Source organism: Triplophysa dalaica, chromosome 10 (assembly GCF_015846415.1).
Source record: "Triplophysa dalaica isolate WHDGS20190420 chromosome 10, ASM1584641v1, whole genome shotgun sequence".
Lineage (NCBI taxonomy): Eukaryota > Metazoa > Chordata > Actinopteri > Cypriniformes > Nemacheilidae > Triplophysa > Triplophysa dalaica.
The window spans coordinates 6721424-6739370 of NC_079551.1; the positions used below are offsets into that span (position 1 = coordinate 6721424).

The 17947-nt window shown below is 38.4% G+C and overlaps 5 protein-coding genes across 5 annotated transcripts in view; 4 read left to right on the forward strand and 1 right to left on the reverse strand.

Annotated features, from left to right (window-relative positions):
• Positions 1 to 17947, reverse strand: part of aox5 (aldehyde oxidase 5) — a 36065-nt gene that overhangs the window by 4351 nt on the left and 13767 nt on the right. The window contains exons 18-22 of the mRNA XM_056758042.1: positions 1486 to 1612; positions 1253 to 1375; positions 1074 to 1170; positions 846 to 970; positions 16 to 149 (exon numbers count right to left, since the gene is read on the reverse strand). Coding sequence (XP_056614020.1) covers positions 16 to 149; positions 846 to 970; positions 1074 to 1170; positions 1253 to 1375; positions 1486 to 1612 — 606 coding nt within the window. The remainder of the gene's footprint in view (positions 1 to 15; positions 150 to 845; positions 971 to 1073; positions 1171 to 1252; positions 1376 to 1485; positions 1613 to 17947) is intronic.
• Positions 1619 to 3242, forward strand: LOC130429469 (hatching enzyme 1.2-like). The gene is made up of 5 exons (XM_056758043.1): positions 1619 to 2028; positions 2106 to 2184; positions 2274 to 2414; positions 2489 to 2606; positions 2712 to 3242. The coding sequence occupies exons 1-5, from the start codon at positions 1960 to 1962 to the stop codon at positions 3106 to 3108; spliced, it is 804 nt and encodes a 267-aa protein (XP_056614021.1). The 5' UTR covers positions 1619 to 1959; the 3' UTR covers positions 3109 to 3242.
• On the forward strand, positions 5892 to 7053 carry LOC130429477 (hatching enzyme 1.2-like). The gene is made up of 5 exons (XM_056758050.1): positions 5892 to 5960; positions 6049 to 6121; positions 6211 to 6351; positions 6434 to 6551; positions 6657 to 7053. The coding sequence occupies exons 1-5, from the start codon at positions 5892 to 5894 to the stop codon at positions 7051 to 7053; spliced, it is 798 nt and encodes a 265-aa protein (XP_056614028.1).
• Positions 11511 to 12674, forward strand: LOC130429476 (hatching enzyme 1.2-like). Its single transcript, XM_056758049.1, has 5 exons — positions 11511 to 11579; positions 11670 to 11742; positions 11832 to 11972; positions 12055 to 12172; positions 12278 to 12674. The coding sequence occupies exons 1-5, from the start codon at positions 11511 to 11513 to the stop codon at positions 12672 to 12674; spliced, it is 798 nt and encodes a 265-aa protein (XP_056614027.1).
• Positions 14917 to 16082, forward strand: LOC130429473 (hatching enzyme 1.2-like). The gene is made up of 5 exons (XM_056758047.1): positions 14917 to 14985; positions 15072 to 15150; positions 15240 to 15380; positions 15463 to 15580; positions 15686 to 16082. Exons 1-5 carry the CDS (start codon positions 14917 to 14919, stop codon positions 16080 to 16082), a joined length of 804 nt encoding a protein of 267 aa, XP_056614025.1.

A 17947-nucleotide genomic window follows, 5' to 3' on the forward strand; every position in this document is an offset into this window, starting at 1 on the left:
CTCATTTTTCCTTACTTGTATGCAGCGGTAGCAGTGATGGCAGATAAAGTTGCAATCTTCATGACTTTACCGCCAAATCCTCCTCCGAGCCTCTTCACATGGCACGTGATCTTATTAGAGGCGATCCCAAGAGTGATTCCAACTACTTCCTGTTGTTTTATAGATAGAACATTGTTCATGTTATTAATAATAATTACTATTATAAATAATTCATTTGATTATTTCTATATTGCTTTCTCTAAAGATGTAATGTATATTTTTTTGTTTAGATTTGGTTTATGTCCAGTTAATATTAACAAATTGTCTATTTGTTATACATAGAAAATAGTGTAAATAATAATAATTTGTATTATAAATAATAAATTGTATTATATATTTTTAATATTACTGTTGCTATAGATTTAATAATTTTTTTTATTCAGTTTTGGATTATTTCCAGTTCATATTAACATTATTTCTATTTGTTATACATAGAAAATAGTGTTACAAACTTGTGTGTTTTTTGGAGATTTATTTACTATCAATTAACTTTTTTTAATAATTGTATACATATTAATATTATTAATAATAGTAATTACTATTATGATAATACATTCTATTATATATTTTCAATATAGCTGTTGCTATATTTTGAGGTTCATTTCCAGTTAATAATAACATTATTTCTAGTTGCTAAAATATTTGTTTAGTTCTGGTTTTCAAATATAATATAGGCCTATATTTTACTTTATTTCAATTAACAAAAATAATTTAATAGTTTTAGTTAACTATAATCCATGACATTGAGGACAAGAATAATAGTGAATAGGATGTTCATCAATGTATGTTTATGAAATCCTACCGACCTGAGTGTAAGCTGCATGTTGACTGGCAACATACAGATCCAATTCTTCCGCCTCTCCTTTAGGAATCGCGATCAAACCTTGGGTTTCCATGTAGAAATGCTCCTGACCGCCCATGTACATCTCACCTGGGACATATCATAATATATGATAATATAAAAACTGTTTTGGATAAGAAAATTACATTAAAATCTGGATAACATTCATAGATTTGGATTCATGTATGCATACCCTCCAGTATGTGATCTGCTTTCTCAAACCCTTCCTCCACATTTCCTCTTTCCAGCTTTCGCTTGGGGTCAAAAAATGATTGATGTTCAATGGCTTCCTAAGAAACAAAATGAAGAAAATGTTTGTAACATTCAAGTGACAAGAGATGTTTTATGAATAGGGTTTGGTGTAAAAAATACCTCTATCGTGAAAAATACAGGTTGGATGTCCTGGTAGCTAACGTGCACCTGTTCGGCTGCTCTTTTAGCTTGTTCTCTGTTCTCTGCCACAATCGCCCCGATAATCTGCCCCACGCAGATCACCTGTAAAGAGGATTTGAATAAAACATAAGAACATAAATCATAGACTTACGTATTACACATGACAATCATCTTGGATCTGTAAACTATAGTGTTTGACTAGAGAAAGTGACCTCCTCTTCTGCAAAAACCTCCTCTGGGTTGTTAAACCACAGTCTTCGATTTTGACCTGGAACGTCCTTGGCAGATAGGAAGGTGACCACTCCAGGTATCGCCAAAGCTGCTGATGCATCGATAGATCTATTTTGAAAAATAAGGGAAGAAAATTGAAACATCTAGGACATGTTTAAGTCAACAACGAACGGATCTGGAATGACTGTTCTTTCAAAGTGCCTTTCAAAGCAACCCATCAACTTCAATGGATTGGACAAACACACAAACTTCTGATTCCTTAATGGGTTTGGATTATTGGTGGAAGTCAGCGTTCCTCCCTATAGTTAAACACATTAGACCCTGGACATCAAAACCTGCCCATAATCCCCTGTAGACGCACCTACACAGATGAATATAAAGTCCAGGTCAGACAGCACACCGACACCAAACGTCAGGACCAGAGCATCCAGAACATCTCTACACACTGAGACAACATGAACACAACAGCCTCCTTCTCCTTTCTGCTGCTGCTGTGCGGCGTCTCACAGGCGTTATTTCTCGAGGTAAGACCCTGACTCTTGGGTTACTCAGATAAAAAAATATATTATAAAAGTAATTTCATGCTTTTGTCTGTCAACAGGAGCAGAAGCTTGATGATATATTAGTAACAGAGCCTGAAGATGTGGACATCACTACAAGGATTTTGGGCTCCAACAATGGTCAGACACTAAAAATGACTGTTAGAAAGAAGAAATTCACATCACGACATATTGTGTAACATCATCAATATCACATTCTTTCCACACAGGATCTACTGAACTCCTGATTGAAGGAGATCTGGTGTTTCCAAAAACCAGAAATGCTCTCTTCTGCTTTAACAACAACTGTTTGTGGAAGAAAAACACCCAGAATCTAGTGGAGGTGCCTTACACAGTGAGCGGTGAATTCAGTAAGTAAACCTCCATCACATATTAATCATTCATATCTATGTTATCATCAAACCGTCACACGTCTTCTCTGCAGCATCTAATGAGAGGACGACTATCGAGAACGCCATGATGACCTTCCACAGCAAAACCTGCATCCGCTTTGTGCCCAGATCATCTCAGATAGACTACATCAGTATTGAGAACAAAGACGGGTGAGGACAATCATATCATATCAACAAAACACATTGAAGCGCTCTTAGTCCAAAATAAGAAGATCTGAACATTTATATGTGCTCTTGTTTTCTCTCTCCTCTCAGGTGTTACTCTTCTCTTGGTAGAACAGGTGGCCGACAGGTGGTCTCACTTAACAGGTACGGCTGCGTGTACCGTGGCATCGTTCAACATGAGTTCAATCACGCCCTGGGCTTCTTCCACGAGCAAACCAGGAGCGACCGCGACCAGTACGTCAAGATCAACTGGGAGTTCATCTCTCCTGATAAGGCAAGCAACTTCCAGAAACAGAACACCAACAATCAAAACACTGCATACGACTACGGCTCCATCATGCACTATGGAAGAACAGCCTTCACCACCCAGGCTGGGATGGAAACCATCACCCCCATTCCAAATAAGTCTGTGCAAATCGGACAGAGACAGGAAATGTCAAACATCGACATCCTGAGGATCAACAAGCTGTACGGATGCACAATCTGAGGCTTATGAAGATGTGATGTTATTGATCATTGAATATTTATGTATGTGGACAAATAAGGAAATGAGGTGATGTTCTTTATCTTTGATGGTGTTGGGTTTCTGAAATATGTGATTGCATTGGGAAAATAAAGCTAGTTGAACAACAAAATAAAGTGTGTTTGTAATTCAATGTCTCACTTTTTAAATGATCAACAAATTGCTGAAAGACACACATTAGGAGAACTAAAGGTTTGAAAATGTAAAATAATATTTGCTTAAATTGCTTTAAAGGTGTGCTGAACTGTACTTTTTTATTGTTTTATACTGTTATATGAGGACAAAAATGTTTTACTCGCATAAGATTGCTGCACCATTCCTATCAGATCCAATATTGACGACACAGCACTGCTTTTTAACCTTTTGTTCACGAAGAAATCATCGGAGAAATGAAACAAACAAACGCTCCATGTTTTTCCCACATGAGCTGGAACGTCTTTAAAAAAAAAATTTAATCACTAATTAACCACGAAGGAAGGTAATGGAGCGTCGATGTTCTTCCACAACCAGGGATGGCACAATATTAAGCTATCTTTAAATGAAACAGGAAAAGTCTTTTACAAAGTGTTGCTGTGATTATTATAAATGATTTATCTGTGCACACGATTATTTTTTCAAAATTTATTTGCACTTGTAATGTTTTATCAAAAACATTGAGCTTCTCTCCCCCTCTCAACAATAACTCTTCACCACATGATGTAGGCACCATAAAAGAGGTAGGACTATACTCACTGTCCATTTGCCAGGCATTTTTAGCCCTACCCTCCAGACCCAACTTACAGCAAATCAATCAAAACGCCCAATTTTTTTTTTTCAAATTTTAGAAGCCGTTTCACACGGATATAGGTCAGGATACAGAAAAGAAGTCAATCGCAACTTCCGTTTAATGGTGATTTTCTCTCTATGATTTTATTTTGTATGCAGAATACAATATAAAATTGTCACGATCCTGCCTTGCTTTGTCATGCTCAGCTTTTGTAGTCCTATGTCAGGATTGTAATAGTCCCACATGCTTTGTGTGGAAGTACATGGCCATTGTTTGTATTTGGTGTGCCACGTGCTCTCCTGTCTCCTGACCACAGCCCCTCGCTTCCTAATTAATTAACATGACCTTGACAAATACAATAACCAGACTAAACTTGACTAGACTGACAACTTCACAGGGCTCTCCAAAACACGATGTCACACAAGGTAGTACAATGGTTGCTAAAACAAAACAGCACAAAACAGCAAACAGAAGGGCGATAAATAGGGAGCAAATAATGAGGGTGACAGGTGAGGGGCAGGAAACATTAACCCCTTGTTGGTTTTCTTTTCCCGTTTTCTCAATTCAAGTTTTTTTGTTATCCTGAAGCAGTCTGCACCTGGGTTCTATCGCCTCCTTTCCCTGACATCAGGAACTGTTCTCGTTCCCCAGGTGGGGGGACCTGTATTGCTGCACTCCTGCTATGCCCATGCAAGGCTGCATGGATAGGCAGAGAGTTGCCCAGAACAATTCATCCACCAAACTAAATATATGCTATCGTTAAATAATTGACGACACTGGTCCCTACAGAAATAATAATATTGCTGTTTCACGCTATGGCTGTGTTGCAATTACTCCTTTAAAATGTTTCGTTTCATTGTCTGTGTAAACTGCTGAACAAAATGGCGTGGTTACTTAGACAGGGATTAGTTTAGGAAGGACTAGGCCTTTGTAAATTTAGGATATTTAAGTTATCTTTAAAAAAACATACTTTACAAAAAAAACATTACTGATGCGCTTTAAAGCAACCTACTGAGTACACTGAGTTGCTCAAGGTATTAGTGGTATTAAAAGTGTCGTTCACTTCAAAATTTGCCCCCATTGACTTTCCATAGTCCTTTTTCTTTGTACTATGGGAAGTCAATGGGGCAAATTTTGAAGTGAGCTACTCCTTTAAGAGCTTTATATGTTTAGCATATATAGTGATATGCTTGAGTTTACACACCACTTGCAGAATCTGGAAAAAGCACAACCCTTATGAAAATAAAGGTTAATTTCTAATTTAGTCCTGCCCTGAGCAAGTTATTTCACTAAAGAAATGTTAACATAAATTTCTAAAAATCAATGATGGTTTTTATGTTTAGTCCTAGTTGTTAAAGTGTTTCTTGTTTGTCATGAGTCATTAGACTGGCCGCTGAATCTTAAGAAAAATTATCGAGGTCCTCCACAATCTTAGCTTTTTCAGCATTTCTGGATATTTTACTAATGTCCAGGAGTAACTGTATGATGTTGAGATTCCTCTTTTTACATTGAGGTGCATCAAGAGACTCATTCACAACTATTACAATAGATAGAAACATTCAGTGCTGCCCACAAAGTCAACAACATTCATTTAAAGTCAGGTGGGTGTAAACCTCTGAAAATGGTATGACATGATTATAAATGTTAAGGAATTTCTCAATTGTTTTTATAAAAAAGCATCATTTATATAAAAAATAAAACCTTATATGACTGTATAGGGGCACTTGAAAATACCAAAACAGCTTGTCCACTTCAGTGGATTAGTAAAATAATCTCAAGAAGCTTCTGTAAGGTTTGGACTAACAGGCGAGGTCAGCGTTCCTCCCTGTAGTTAAACACAATAGACCCTGGACACCAAAACCTGCCCATAATCCCATGTAGACACACCTACACAGATGAATATAAAGTCCAGGTCGGACAGCACACAGACACCAAACTTCAGGACCAGAGCATCCAGAACGTCTCTACATACTGAGACAACATGAACACAACAGCCTCCTTCTCCATTCTGCTGCTGCTGTGTGGCGTCTCACAGGCGTTATTTCTCAAGGTAAGACCCTGACTGGTCTCTAGGTATCTTTGGAAAAAAAAAATCGATATACGAGTAATTTCTTGCATTTGTCTGTTAACAGGAGCAGAACTTTGACGATATGTTAGTAACAGAGCCTGAACATGTGGACATCACTAAAAAGATTTTGGACTCCAACAATGGTCAGACACTAAAAATGACTGTTAGAAAGAAGAAATTCCCATCAAGACATATTGTGTAACTTCATCAATATCACTTTCTTTCCACACAGGATCTACTGAACTCCTGATTGAAGGAGATCTGGTGTTTCCCAAAACCAGAAATGCTATCTACTGCTTTAACAACAACTGTTTGTGGAAGAAAAACAGCAAGAATCTAGTGGAGGTGCCTTACACAGTGAGCAGAGAATATAGTAAGGAAACCGCCTTCATCACATTACACATTTATCATTCATATTGATGTCATTCTCCAACTGTCACCCGCCATTTCTGCAGCATCTAATGAGAAGAGGACTATCGAGAACGCCATGATGACTTTCAACAGCAAAACCTGCATCCGCTTTGTGCCCAGATCATCTCAGACAGACTACATCAGTATTGAGAACAATGATGGGTGAGGAAAATAAAACCATATCAACAAAACACATTGAAGCGCTCTAAGTCCAAAAGGAGAAGATCAGAATATTGATCTGTGCTCTTGTTTTCTCTCTCCTCTCAGGTGTTACTCTCTTCTTGGTAGAACAGGAGGCAAACAGCAGGTCTCTCTCCAGAGGAATAGCTGCGTGTACAACGACCTCGTTCAACATGAGCTCAATCACGCCCTGGGCTTCGAACACGAGCATGCCAGGAGCGACCGCGACAAGTACATTAGGATCAACTGGAAGTTCATCTCTCCTGATATGGTCGACGCATTTGAGAAACAGAACACCAACAATCTAAACACTCCATACGACTACGGCTCCGTCATGCACTATGGAAGAACAGCCTTCACCAACCAGGATGGAAAGGAAACCATCACCCCCATTCCTGATGCGTCTGTAGAAATCGGACAGACACGTGGACTGTCTAACATCGACATCATGAAGATCAACAAGCTGTATGGATGCACAATCTGAGGCTTATGAAGACGTGATGTTACTGATCATTGAATATTGAATGTGTATGTGGATGTGGATAAATAAGGAATGAGGTGATGTTCTTAATCTTTGTTGGTGTTGGGTTTCTGAAATATGTGATTACATTGGGAAAATAAAGCTAGTTAAACAAAAAAATAAAGCGTGTTTTTAATTCAATGTCTCACTTCATAAATGATCAACAAATTAAACGTCAAACCTTTTGTTATTTTGGCATGAGCTCTAATACAGGTTGATGTGAATCAAAAGATCTCTGCTGGAGGAGGAAAGATGTTGAAATGTTCTTGTAGCCTAATGAAAGACACACATTAGGAGAACTGAGGGTTTGAACCTGTAAAATAATATTTGCTTAAATTGCTTTAAGGAAACTCTCTGTACTAGGCGCCCATATTTGCAATTCATCCAGGCAGCAATTTCAGTCATTCAAGACCAAGTCTTTTCTAATTGAATGGGGGGAAACGGATATCTCTTAAACCACTGGCTAAGGTCAGGATAAAATAAACTATTTCCAACAAATAATTAAACACGACATAAACTGAACCATGACTAATGTTTCTTACACCTAAACTTCTCTAAGCTGATTCAGGTTCAAAACACTTTATTCAGAACCTCTTCCCCCTTAAACCGATAGTCTTTCTCGATTGACGATTGGCTCTTTTTTACAGAAAGGAAGGACCTTTGTCACTAGAGCCGCCATATTAACTGTTGCTTTCCTCCACTCTTACTTAAAAGATCTGCGACATCTTGTTATTATCTATTACCAACATTGGACCCTTCTACTCCCGACAGTTACAGACCTGTCTCTCTCCTCCCATTTATAGCAAAAACACTTGAAAGGGAAGCTTTCAACCAGGTGTCTTCCTACCTGTTCCAGAATAAATTACTGGATGACAAGCAGTCTGGCTTCAAAACAAACCACTCCACTGAGACGGCATTGCTATCGGTCACAGAAGCACTGCGGCTAGCCAAGGCGGAATCTAAATCCTTGGTCCTGATTCTGCTAGACCTGTCTGCAGCGTTTGACACTGTCAATCACCAGATACTGCTAGCAACCCTGTCATCACTAGGAATCACAGGCTCTACCCTCTGCTGGTTCAAATCCTACCTCTCCGACAGATCCTTCAGGGTGTCATGGAATCTGGCCGCGAATCTTAAGAAAAATTATAAAACAAACTATTTCCAACAAATAATTAAACACGACATAAACTGAACCATGACTAATGTTTCTTACACCTAAACTTCTCTAAGCTGATTCAGGTTCAAAACACTTTATTCAGAACCTCTTCCCCCTTAAACCGATAGTCTTTCTCGATTGACGATTGACTCTTTTTTACAGAAAGGAAGGACCTTTGTCACTAGAGCCGCCATATTAACTGTTGCTTTCCTCCACTCTTACTTAAAAGATCTGCGACACCTTGTTATTATCTATTACCAACATTGGCCCCTTCTACTCCCGACAGTTACAGACCTGTCTCTCTCCTCCCATTTATAGCAAAAACACTTGAAATGGCAGCTTTCAACCAGGTGTCTTCCTACCTGTTCCAGAATAAACTACTGGATGACAAGCAGTCTGGCTTCAAAACAAACCACTCCACTGAGACGGCATTGCTATCGGTCACAGAAGCACTGCGGCTAGCCAAGGCGGAATCTAAATCCTTGGTCCTGATTCTGCTAGACCTATCTGCAGCGTTTGACACTGTCAATCACCAGATACTGCTAGCAACCCTGTCATCACTAGGAATCACAGGCTCTACCCTCTGCTGGTTCAAATCCTACCTCTCCGACAGATCCTTCAGGGTGTCATGGAGGGGCTCGCTGTCCACGGCTCACCACATGATCACTGGGGTCCCTCAGGGGTCGGTGCTTGGACCGCTGCTTTTTTCCATCTACACGACATCACTGGGACCCATCATACAGGCACATGGCTTCTCATATCTCTGTTATGCCGACGACACCCAGACCTACATCTCGTTTCACCCAGACGATACCACTGTAGCAGCTCGCATTACAGCCTGCCTCGAGGACATCTCAGCTTGGATGAAAGACCATCACCTCCAGCTGAACCCTGCCAAGACCGAACTACTCGTGTTTCCGGCACACCCTACTGTCCAACACGATTTCAACATCTATCTTGGCAATACCACAATCACCCATTCCAAAACAGCCAGGAACTTCGGAGTCATATTTGATGAACAGCTGTCCTTCAATGATCACATTGCAAAGACAACACGGTCATGCCGATATGCCTTATTCAACATTAGAAAGATCATACCATATCTCACGGAGCATGCGGCACAAATCCTTGTCCAGGCCCTGGTAATCTCAAGGTTGGACTACTGCAATGCTCTACTTGCTGGTCTTCCTGCAAAGGCTATCAAACCACTTCAGCTGGTTCAGAACGCAGCAGCACGCCTCGTCTTCCAACAGCCCAAAAGGGCTCACGTGACTCCCCTTTTCATCTCTCTTCACTGGCTACCGGTTGCAGCCCGTATCAGATTCAAGTCACTAATGCTTGCATACAGGACTGTCACTGGATCTGCACCGGCTTACTTCCAAACTCTCCTGCACTCCTACACCCCATCAAGATCCCTGCGTTCAGCAAACCAGCGGCGGCTTGTATTGCCTTCCCATAAGGGCAGTAAATCGCTCTCCCGCTCTTTCTCATTCACAACTCCTTCCTGGTGGAACATTCTTCCTATCTCTGTCCGTTCAACCACATCTCTCACAACATTTAAAAAACAACTTAAAACCCATCTCTTCTGTGAATACTTGACAAACAAATGGAAAAAAAAATACACTAACCCTTTCTCTCAACAGGTAGTGGTCTAGCTTTTGTTGAAACCAGTAACTTTGTATTGGCACCTAATGTATTATGGCTCCTGTATGAACTATCGCTTATTGCTCCTAAACTCTTTGTAAGTCGCTTTGGATAAAAGCGTCTGCTAAATGTCTAAATGTAAATGTAAATGTAAATTATCTATAATCTTTGATCTTATGTTGTACGCAGATAAACCATAATATACTGTACAGATGAGTAGGAAAATGTAATTATAATGTTCCCTCAATAAACCTAACTTTAAATTATTTATTTTAAATTGCTATAGAGTATGTGCCGGAATGAGATTTAGTGTTAAACCGCAATCATTTTTCTTAAGATTATCATACTATGACTGGTTTGCAATTACTGCTTTAAGATGTGTTTTTTACAAAGTTTGTTTGAACTACTTTTTGCCCATTGAACACAATGGTGCAGTTACCTGGACAGTGATTAGTTTAGGAAGGGCCTGGCCTTACTACATTTAGGATATTTAAAAACCTACTTTAAAAAAACATTTCTGATGTGCATTTTGAGACAAAACAATTGCACTGATATATTCTGAGATACGTCAGTGCAACTTGTTTTTGATCAAGAAACCAACATTTAATTAAGTCTGGGATTAGATTTAAGACCTGTCTGGGAAACTGCCCCGGTATATTTGATGTTTTAGCAATACAAAATATCTTGAACAGTAATAAAAGTGCAGTATGTCCAGTTAAATCAGTGGTTCCTAAACTCTTTGAAAGCATGGCACCGCTTTCTAGCAATTTGTTTACGTCCATCTTGAGTAATTAAACCTGCATGCATACATTAATAAATATAAATACAATAAACGCAGATGAGCAAATAACACAATAAGCATAAACAAAATAAAGCACTGAAACTGAAGGATTCCTGCACTTTCTGTCTATTCTGAAACATCGAAACAGCTCATACCTTGGGAATGGTAACCGTGACTTTTCAAACGGCTGTATACCTTGAATCTGGTAATCTGCCGATGCCTAGTATAGAGTGAGACAATCCTCAACAACTATAAAGTTGAACCCCACGTATGACAAATGTACAAGTGTGTGAGAAATAGACCATCTGTGAAGTACTGAAGATTTGAGATTAATTCAAGATCTATGGTGATAAGAAGGAAAGCTTTTCACAATAAGAGGGAGAAATGAACATTTGTAGGAGTTATTGAGTGGCACCAACATTAATTCATTATAATTCTTGACAGTTTAATATCCAATCATGTAAACTGAAATGACATGACATGATTATAAATGTAAAGGAATTTCTCAATTGTTTTTACAAACAAGCATCTTTATAGATTTGTCTTAATAAAAACTTATACAACTGTTTTGGGGCACTTGTTTAAATCGCAAAACTACATCTTGTCCACTTCATTGGATTAGTAAAACAATCTCAAGAAGCTTCTGTAAGGTTTGGACTAACAGGCGAGGTCAGCGTTCCTCCCTGTAGTTAAACACAATAGACCCTGGACACCAAAACCTACCCATAATCCCCCTGTAGACCCACCTACACAGATGAATATAAAGTCCAGGTCGGACAGCACACAGACACCAAACTTCAGGACCAGAGCATCCAGAACATCTCTACACACTGAGACAACATGAACACAACAGCCTCCTTCTCCATTCTGCTGCTGCTGTGCGGCGGCTCACAGGCGTTATTTCTCAAGGTAAGACCCTGTTTAGTCTCTTGGTATCTTTTGCAAAAAAAAAGTTCAATGTATGAGTAATTTCTTGCATTTGTCTGTCAACAGGAGCAGAACTTTGACGATATGTTAGTAACAGAGCCTGAAGATGTGGACATCACTAAAAATATTTTGGACTCCAACAATGGTCAGACACTAAAAATGACTGTTAGAAAGAAGAAATTCACATCAAGACATATTGTGCAACTTCATCAATATCACTTTCTTTCCAAACAGGATCTACTGAACTCCTGATTGAAGGAGATCTGGTGTTTCCCAAAACCAGAAATGCTCTCTTCTGCTTTAACAACAACTGTTTGTGGAAGAAAAACACCAAGAATCTAGTGGAGGTGCCTTACACAGTGAGCAGAGAATTCAGTAAGTAAACCTCCATCATCACGTCACACATTTATCCTTCATATTGATGTCATTTTCAAACCGTCACCCGTCTTCTCTGCAGCATCTAAAGAGAGGACGACTATCGAGAACGCCATGATGACCTTTCACAGCAAAACCTGCATCCGCTTTGTGCCCAGATCATCTCAGATAGACTACATCAGTATTGAGAACAAAGACGGGTGAGGACAATCATATCTTATCAACAAAACAAATTGAAGCGCTCTTAGTCCAAAAGAAGAAGATCTGAACATTTATATGTGCTCTTGTTTTCTCTCTCCTCTCAGGTGTTACTCTTCTCTTGGTAGAACAGGAGGCCAACAGGTGGTCTCTCTCAACAGGAATGGCTGCGTGTACCGTGGCATCGTTCAACATGAGTTCAATCACGCCCTGGGCTTCTACCACGAGCAAACCAGGAGCGACCGCGACCAGTACGTCAAGATCAACTGGGAGTTCATCTCTCCTGATATGGCCTACAACTTCCAGAAGCAGAACACCAACAATCAAAACACTGCATACGACTACGGCTCCATCATGCACTATGGAAGAACGGCCTTCACCACCCAGGATGGAATGGAAACCATCACCCCCATTCCAAATAAGTCTGTGCAAATCGGACAGAGACAGGAAATGTCAAACATCGACATCCTGAGGATCAACAAGCTGTACGGATGCACAATTTGAGGCTTATGAAGACGTGATGTTACTGATCATTAAATATTGTTTGTGTATGTGGATAAATAAGGAAATGAGGTGATGTTCTTAATCTTTGATGGTGTTGGGTTTCTGAAACATGTGATTGCATTGGGAAAATAAAGCTAGTTAAACAAAAAAATAAAGCGTGTTTGTAATTCAATGTCTCACTTCTTAAATGATCAACAAATGAAACGTCAAACCTTTTGTTATTTTGGCATGAGCTCTAATACAGGTTGATGTGAATCAAAAGATCTCTGCTGGAGGAGAAAAGATGTTGAAATTTTCTTGTAGCCTAATGAAAGACACACATTAGGAGAACTGAAGGTTTGAACCTGTAAAATAATATTTGCTTAAATTGCTTTAAGGAAACTCTCTGTACTAGGCGCCCATATTTGCAATTCATCCAGGCAGCATTTCAGTCATACAAGACCAAGTCTTTTCTAATTGAATGGGGGGAAACGGATATCTCTTAAACCACTGGATAAGGTCATGATAAAACAAACTATTTCCAACAAATAATTAAACACGACATAAACTGAACCATGACTAATGTTTCTTACACCTAAACTACTCTAAACTGATTCAGGTTTAAAACACTTTATTCAGAATCTCTTCCCCCTTAAACCGATAGTCTTTCTCGATTGACGATTGGCTCTTTTTACTAAAGGCAGGACTTTTGTCACTAGAGCCGCCATGTTAACTGTTGTTTTGTTCCACTCTTACTTAAAAGATCTGCGACATCTTGTTCATATCTATAATCTTTGATCTTATGTTGTACGCAGATAAACCATAATATACTGTACAGATGAGTAGGAAAATATTATTATAATGTTCCCACAATAAACCTAACTTTAAATTATTTATATTAAATTGCAATAGAGTATGGGCCGGAATGAGATTTAGACGGTATGATAATTTGAAGAAAAATGATTGCGGTTTAACACTATGAATGTATTGCAATTACTGCTTTAAAATGTATTCTTTACAAAGTTTGTGTGAACTACTTTTTGCCCATTGAACACAATGGTGCAGTTACCTGGACAGTGATTAGTTTAGGAAGGGCTAGGCCTTAGTTCATTTAGGATATTTAATTTATCTTTTAAAACATACTTCCCAAAAAACATTTCTGATGTGAATCTTGAGACAAAACAATTGCACTGATATATTCTGAGATACGTCAGTGCAACTTGTTTTTGATCAAGAAACCAACATTTAATTAAGTCTGGGATTAGATTTAAGACCTGTCTGGGAAACTGCCCCAGTATATTTGATGTTTTAGCAATACAAAATATCTTGAAAAGTAATAAAAGTGCAGTATGTCCAGTTAAATCAGTGGTTCCTAAACTCTTTGAAAGCATGGCACCCCTTTCTAGCAATTTGTTTACGTCCATCTTGAGTAATTAAACCTGCATGCATACATTAATAAATATAAATACATTAAACGCAGATGAGCAAATAACACAATAAGCATAAACAAAATAAAGCACTGAAACTGAAGGATTCCTGCACTTTCTGTCTATTCTGAAACATCAAAACAGCTCATACCTTGGGAATGGTAACCGTGACTTTTCAAACGGCTGTATACCTTGAATCTGGTAATCTGCCAATGCCTAGTATAGAGTGAGACAATCCTCAATAACTAGAAAGTTGAACACCACGTATGACAAATGTACAAGTGTGTGAGAAATAGACCATCTATAAAGTACTGAAGATTCGAGATTAATTCAAGATCTATGGTGGTAAGAAGGAAAGCTTTTCACAATAAGAGGGAGAAATGAACATTTGTAGGAGTTATTGAGTGGCACCAACATTAATTCATTATAATTCTTGACAGCTTAATATCCAATCATGTAAAATGAAATGACATGACATGATTATAAATGTAAAGGAATTTTTCAATTGTACTTACCAATAAGCATCTTTATAGATTTGTCTTAATAAAAACAATACAACTGTTTTGGGGCACTTGATAAGATCGCAAAACTACATCTTGTCCACTTCAGTGGATTAGTAAAACAATCTCAAAAAGCTTCTGTAAGGATTGGACTAAGAAGGCGAGGTCAGCGTTCCTCCCTGTAGTTAAACAAAATAGACCCTGGACACCAAAACCTACCCATAATCCCAATGTAGACACACCTACACAGATGAATATAAAGTCCAGGTCAGACAGCACACAGACACCAAACTTCAGGACCAGAGCATCCAGAACATCTCTACACACTGAGACAACATGAACACAACAGCCTCCTTCTCCATTCTGCTGCTGCTGTGTGGCGTCTCACAGGCGTTATTTCTCAAGGTAAGACCCTGTTTAGTCTCTCTCTGTATCTTTTGCAAAAAAAAAGTTCAATGTATGAGTAATTTCTTGCATTTGTCTGTCAACAGGAGCAGAACTTTGACGATATGTTTGTAACAGAGCCTGAAGATGTGGACATCACTAAAAATATTTTGGACTCCAACAATGGTCAGACACTAAAAATGACTGTTAGAAAGAAGAAATTCACATCAAGACATCTTGTGTAACTTCATCAATATCACTTTCTTTCCACACAGGATCTACTGAACTCCTGATTGAAGGAGATCTGGTGTTTCCAAAAACCAGAAATGCTCTCTTCTGCTTTAACAACAACTGTTTGTGGAAGAAAAACACCAAGAATCTAGTGGAGGTGCCTTACACAGTGAGCAGAGAATTCAGTAAGTAAACCTCATTCATCACGTCACACATTTATCATTCATATTGATTACATTATCAAACCGTCACCCATCTTCTCTGCAGCATCTAAAGAGAGGACGACTATCGAGAACGCCATGATGACCTTTCACAGCAAAACCTGCATCCGCTTTGTGCCCAGATCATCTCAGATAGACTACATCAGTATTGAGAACGAAGACGGGTGAGGACAATCATATCATATCAACAAAACACATTGAAGCGCTCTTAGCCCAAAAGAAGAAGATCTGAACATTTATATGTGCTCTTGTTTTCTCTCTCCTCTCAGGTGTTACTCTTCTCTTGGTAGAACAGGAGGTCAACAGGTGGTCTCTCTCAACAGGAACGGCTGCGTGTACCGTGGCATCGTTCAACATGAGTTCAATCACGCCCTGGGCTTCTACCACGAGCAAACCAGGAGCGACCGCGACCAGTATGTCAAGATCAACTGGGAGTTCATCTCTCCTGATATGGCCTACAACTTCCAGAAACAGAACACCAACAATCAAAACACTGCATACGACTACGGCTCCATCATGCACTATGGAAGAACGGCCTTCACCAACCAGGATGGAATGGAAACCATCACCCCCATTCCTAATAAGTCTGTGCAAATCGGACAGAGACAGGAAATGTCAAACATCGACATCCTGAGGATCAACAAGCTGTACGGATGCTCAATCTGAAATCTGATGAAGACGTGATGTTGCTGATCATTAAATATAGTTTATGTGTCTGTTGGTGAATAAGGAATGAGGTGATGTTCTTTATCTTTTGATGGTGTTGGATTTGTAAAATGTTGCATTGGGAAAAATAAAACAAAGTTAAAAACCAAAACAGTGCTTGTAATTAAATTTCTGAATTCATAAATGATAATAGAATGAAGTGTCATAACTATGATACTGGTTGACACGAATTACAAATATCTCTACTGGGACACCAGTTGTAGGAAAGCTAAACCATTTTCATCCAGATTTCATGATTGGCCAATAGATAGCACTTGTGCGTAAATGAACAAATAGGGCACATGTGTCACCTCAAGACCATGTGATTAAGACATTTATGTGTGTTATTAAAGAAATGTAAGTTATATTTCAGATTTTCACATCAATATATATATATATCTATATTAATCCTTTTTGTTATTATTCAGGATTACAACTTTGTATGTGCACAACTTTTTGTTCATTGTCAAGATGTTATCAAGCTAACATGCTAACTTCACAGACATGTGTTACTATGCCTCTGTTTGTGTAAATATGGATAAATGTTTAACTTGAAGACAGATTGCTCTTGCTTTTATTTGATCTGGTTGATCACATTATTGTGGAATTATGAATGGATTGTCACATTGTGGTGAATTGATTATTATCCATTTGTTTCTTTGATGGAAAAATGCTTATTTATTTCCATGTACAAAAAGACTGTTGTCTTTAGTATTTTGAACCTAATTTTATCCTTGTCCTTTGTTGTAGCCACACACACACAAATGCGGATATAATGTCACCCATATACCCAACTATACATTAAAGTTTTTTGTGGATATAACTCTACGAGCCCTTACTCTCTAACAGGAGTCACCAGTGTTCAAGGACTATCATAGCTTTCCAGAGGCGCCGCCTCAAAACATCAGTATTCAGGTTTTCTTGTAGTGCAGAAAGTCACACATTTGCACACAAGAAGAACTGAATGACCTGATACAATAATAAATGAATTAAATTAAACATGTAATTATCCACGTTTTATTTACAGAAACACAATAACTGGAAAGGTTTCAGGTGTTAGTTGAGATTTTTTTGAGATGTCTGGATTTTGGCTAAAGTGTTGTGTTTCATGAATCTGAACTTCAAAAGATCTTCAGCATGCTGAATTTTATTTGAGAGTCAACCAACCATCATAATAATTCAACGAAGACCATAAGAAATGTAACTGACATAATCCTGTGAAAAATAAATTGATTAAGTCATAATAACTAAAGTTGACCATGGGTCAGATTTACTATGAGGGGAAATTAGCATTAGAGCACAATAAAAAAACAGCCAATTGGAGTGGAAATTTCTGTGGCTGATTTACTGACAAGGCACAAAAAAAGACTCAGGTCCAATTTTCTCATTTCCATAATGACCAACACAATCTACCAAGAGCAGCACAAATTAACCTGGGGTTTAAGACATGCTATTGGGCGTTAAATAATGGCAAAAAAACAGTAAAATTGACAAGCACATACATTAGTTAATTTGGTTTGCGGCATTCAATTAAATACTCTCCTACCATACATTTAGCAAATAAAACGGAAAGTCTTACAAATGCATATTCAATAAGTTCAGTCGCGAAAACACAATTTTCAGAGCTAATTATTCTCTGCATGTCTTTATTAAATCCTGACAGTATTTAACACCAAAAGTTTGAGCTGGCATAAACTGTTAGTGAATCTGGCCCCAAGTCTACTGAGCAATAAGAGGCAGACGGTTAACACAACTTATGTGTCCTTTAAAAAGCATTATTCATGAAATACTAAATAAATTATGAAACCAAGATTGTTTTGCCTTTT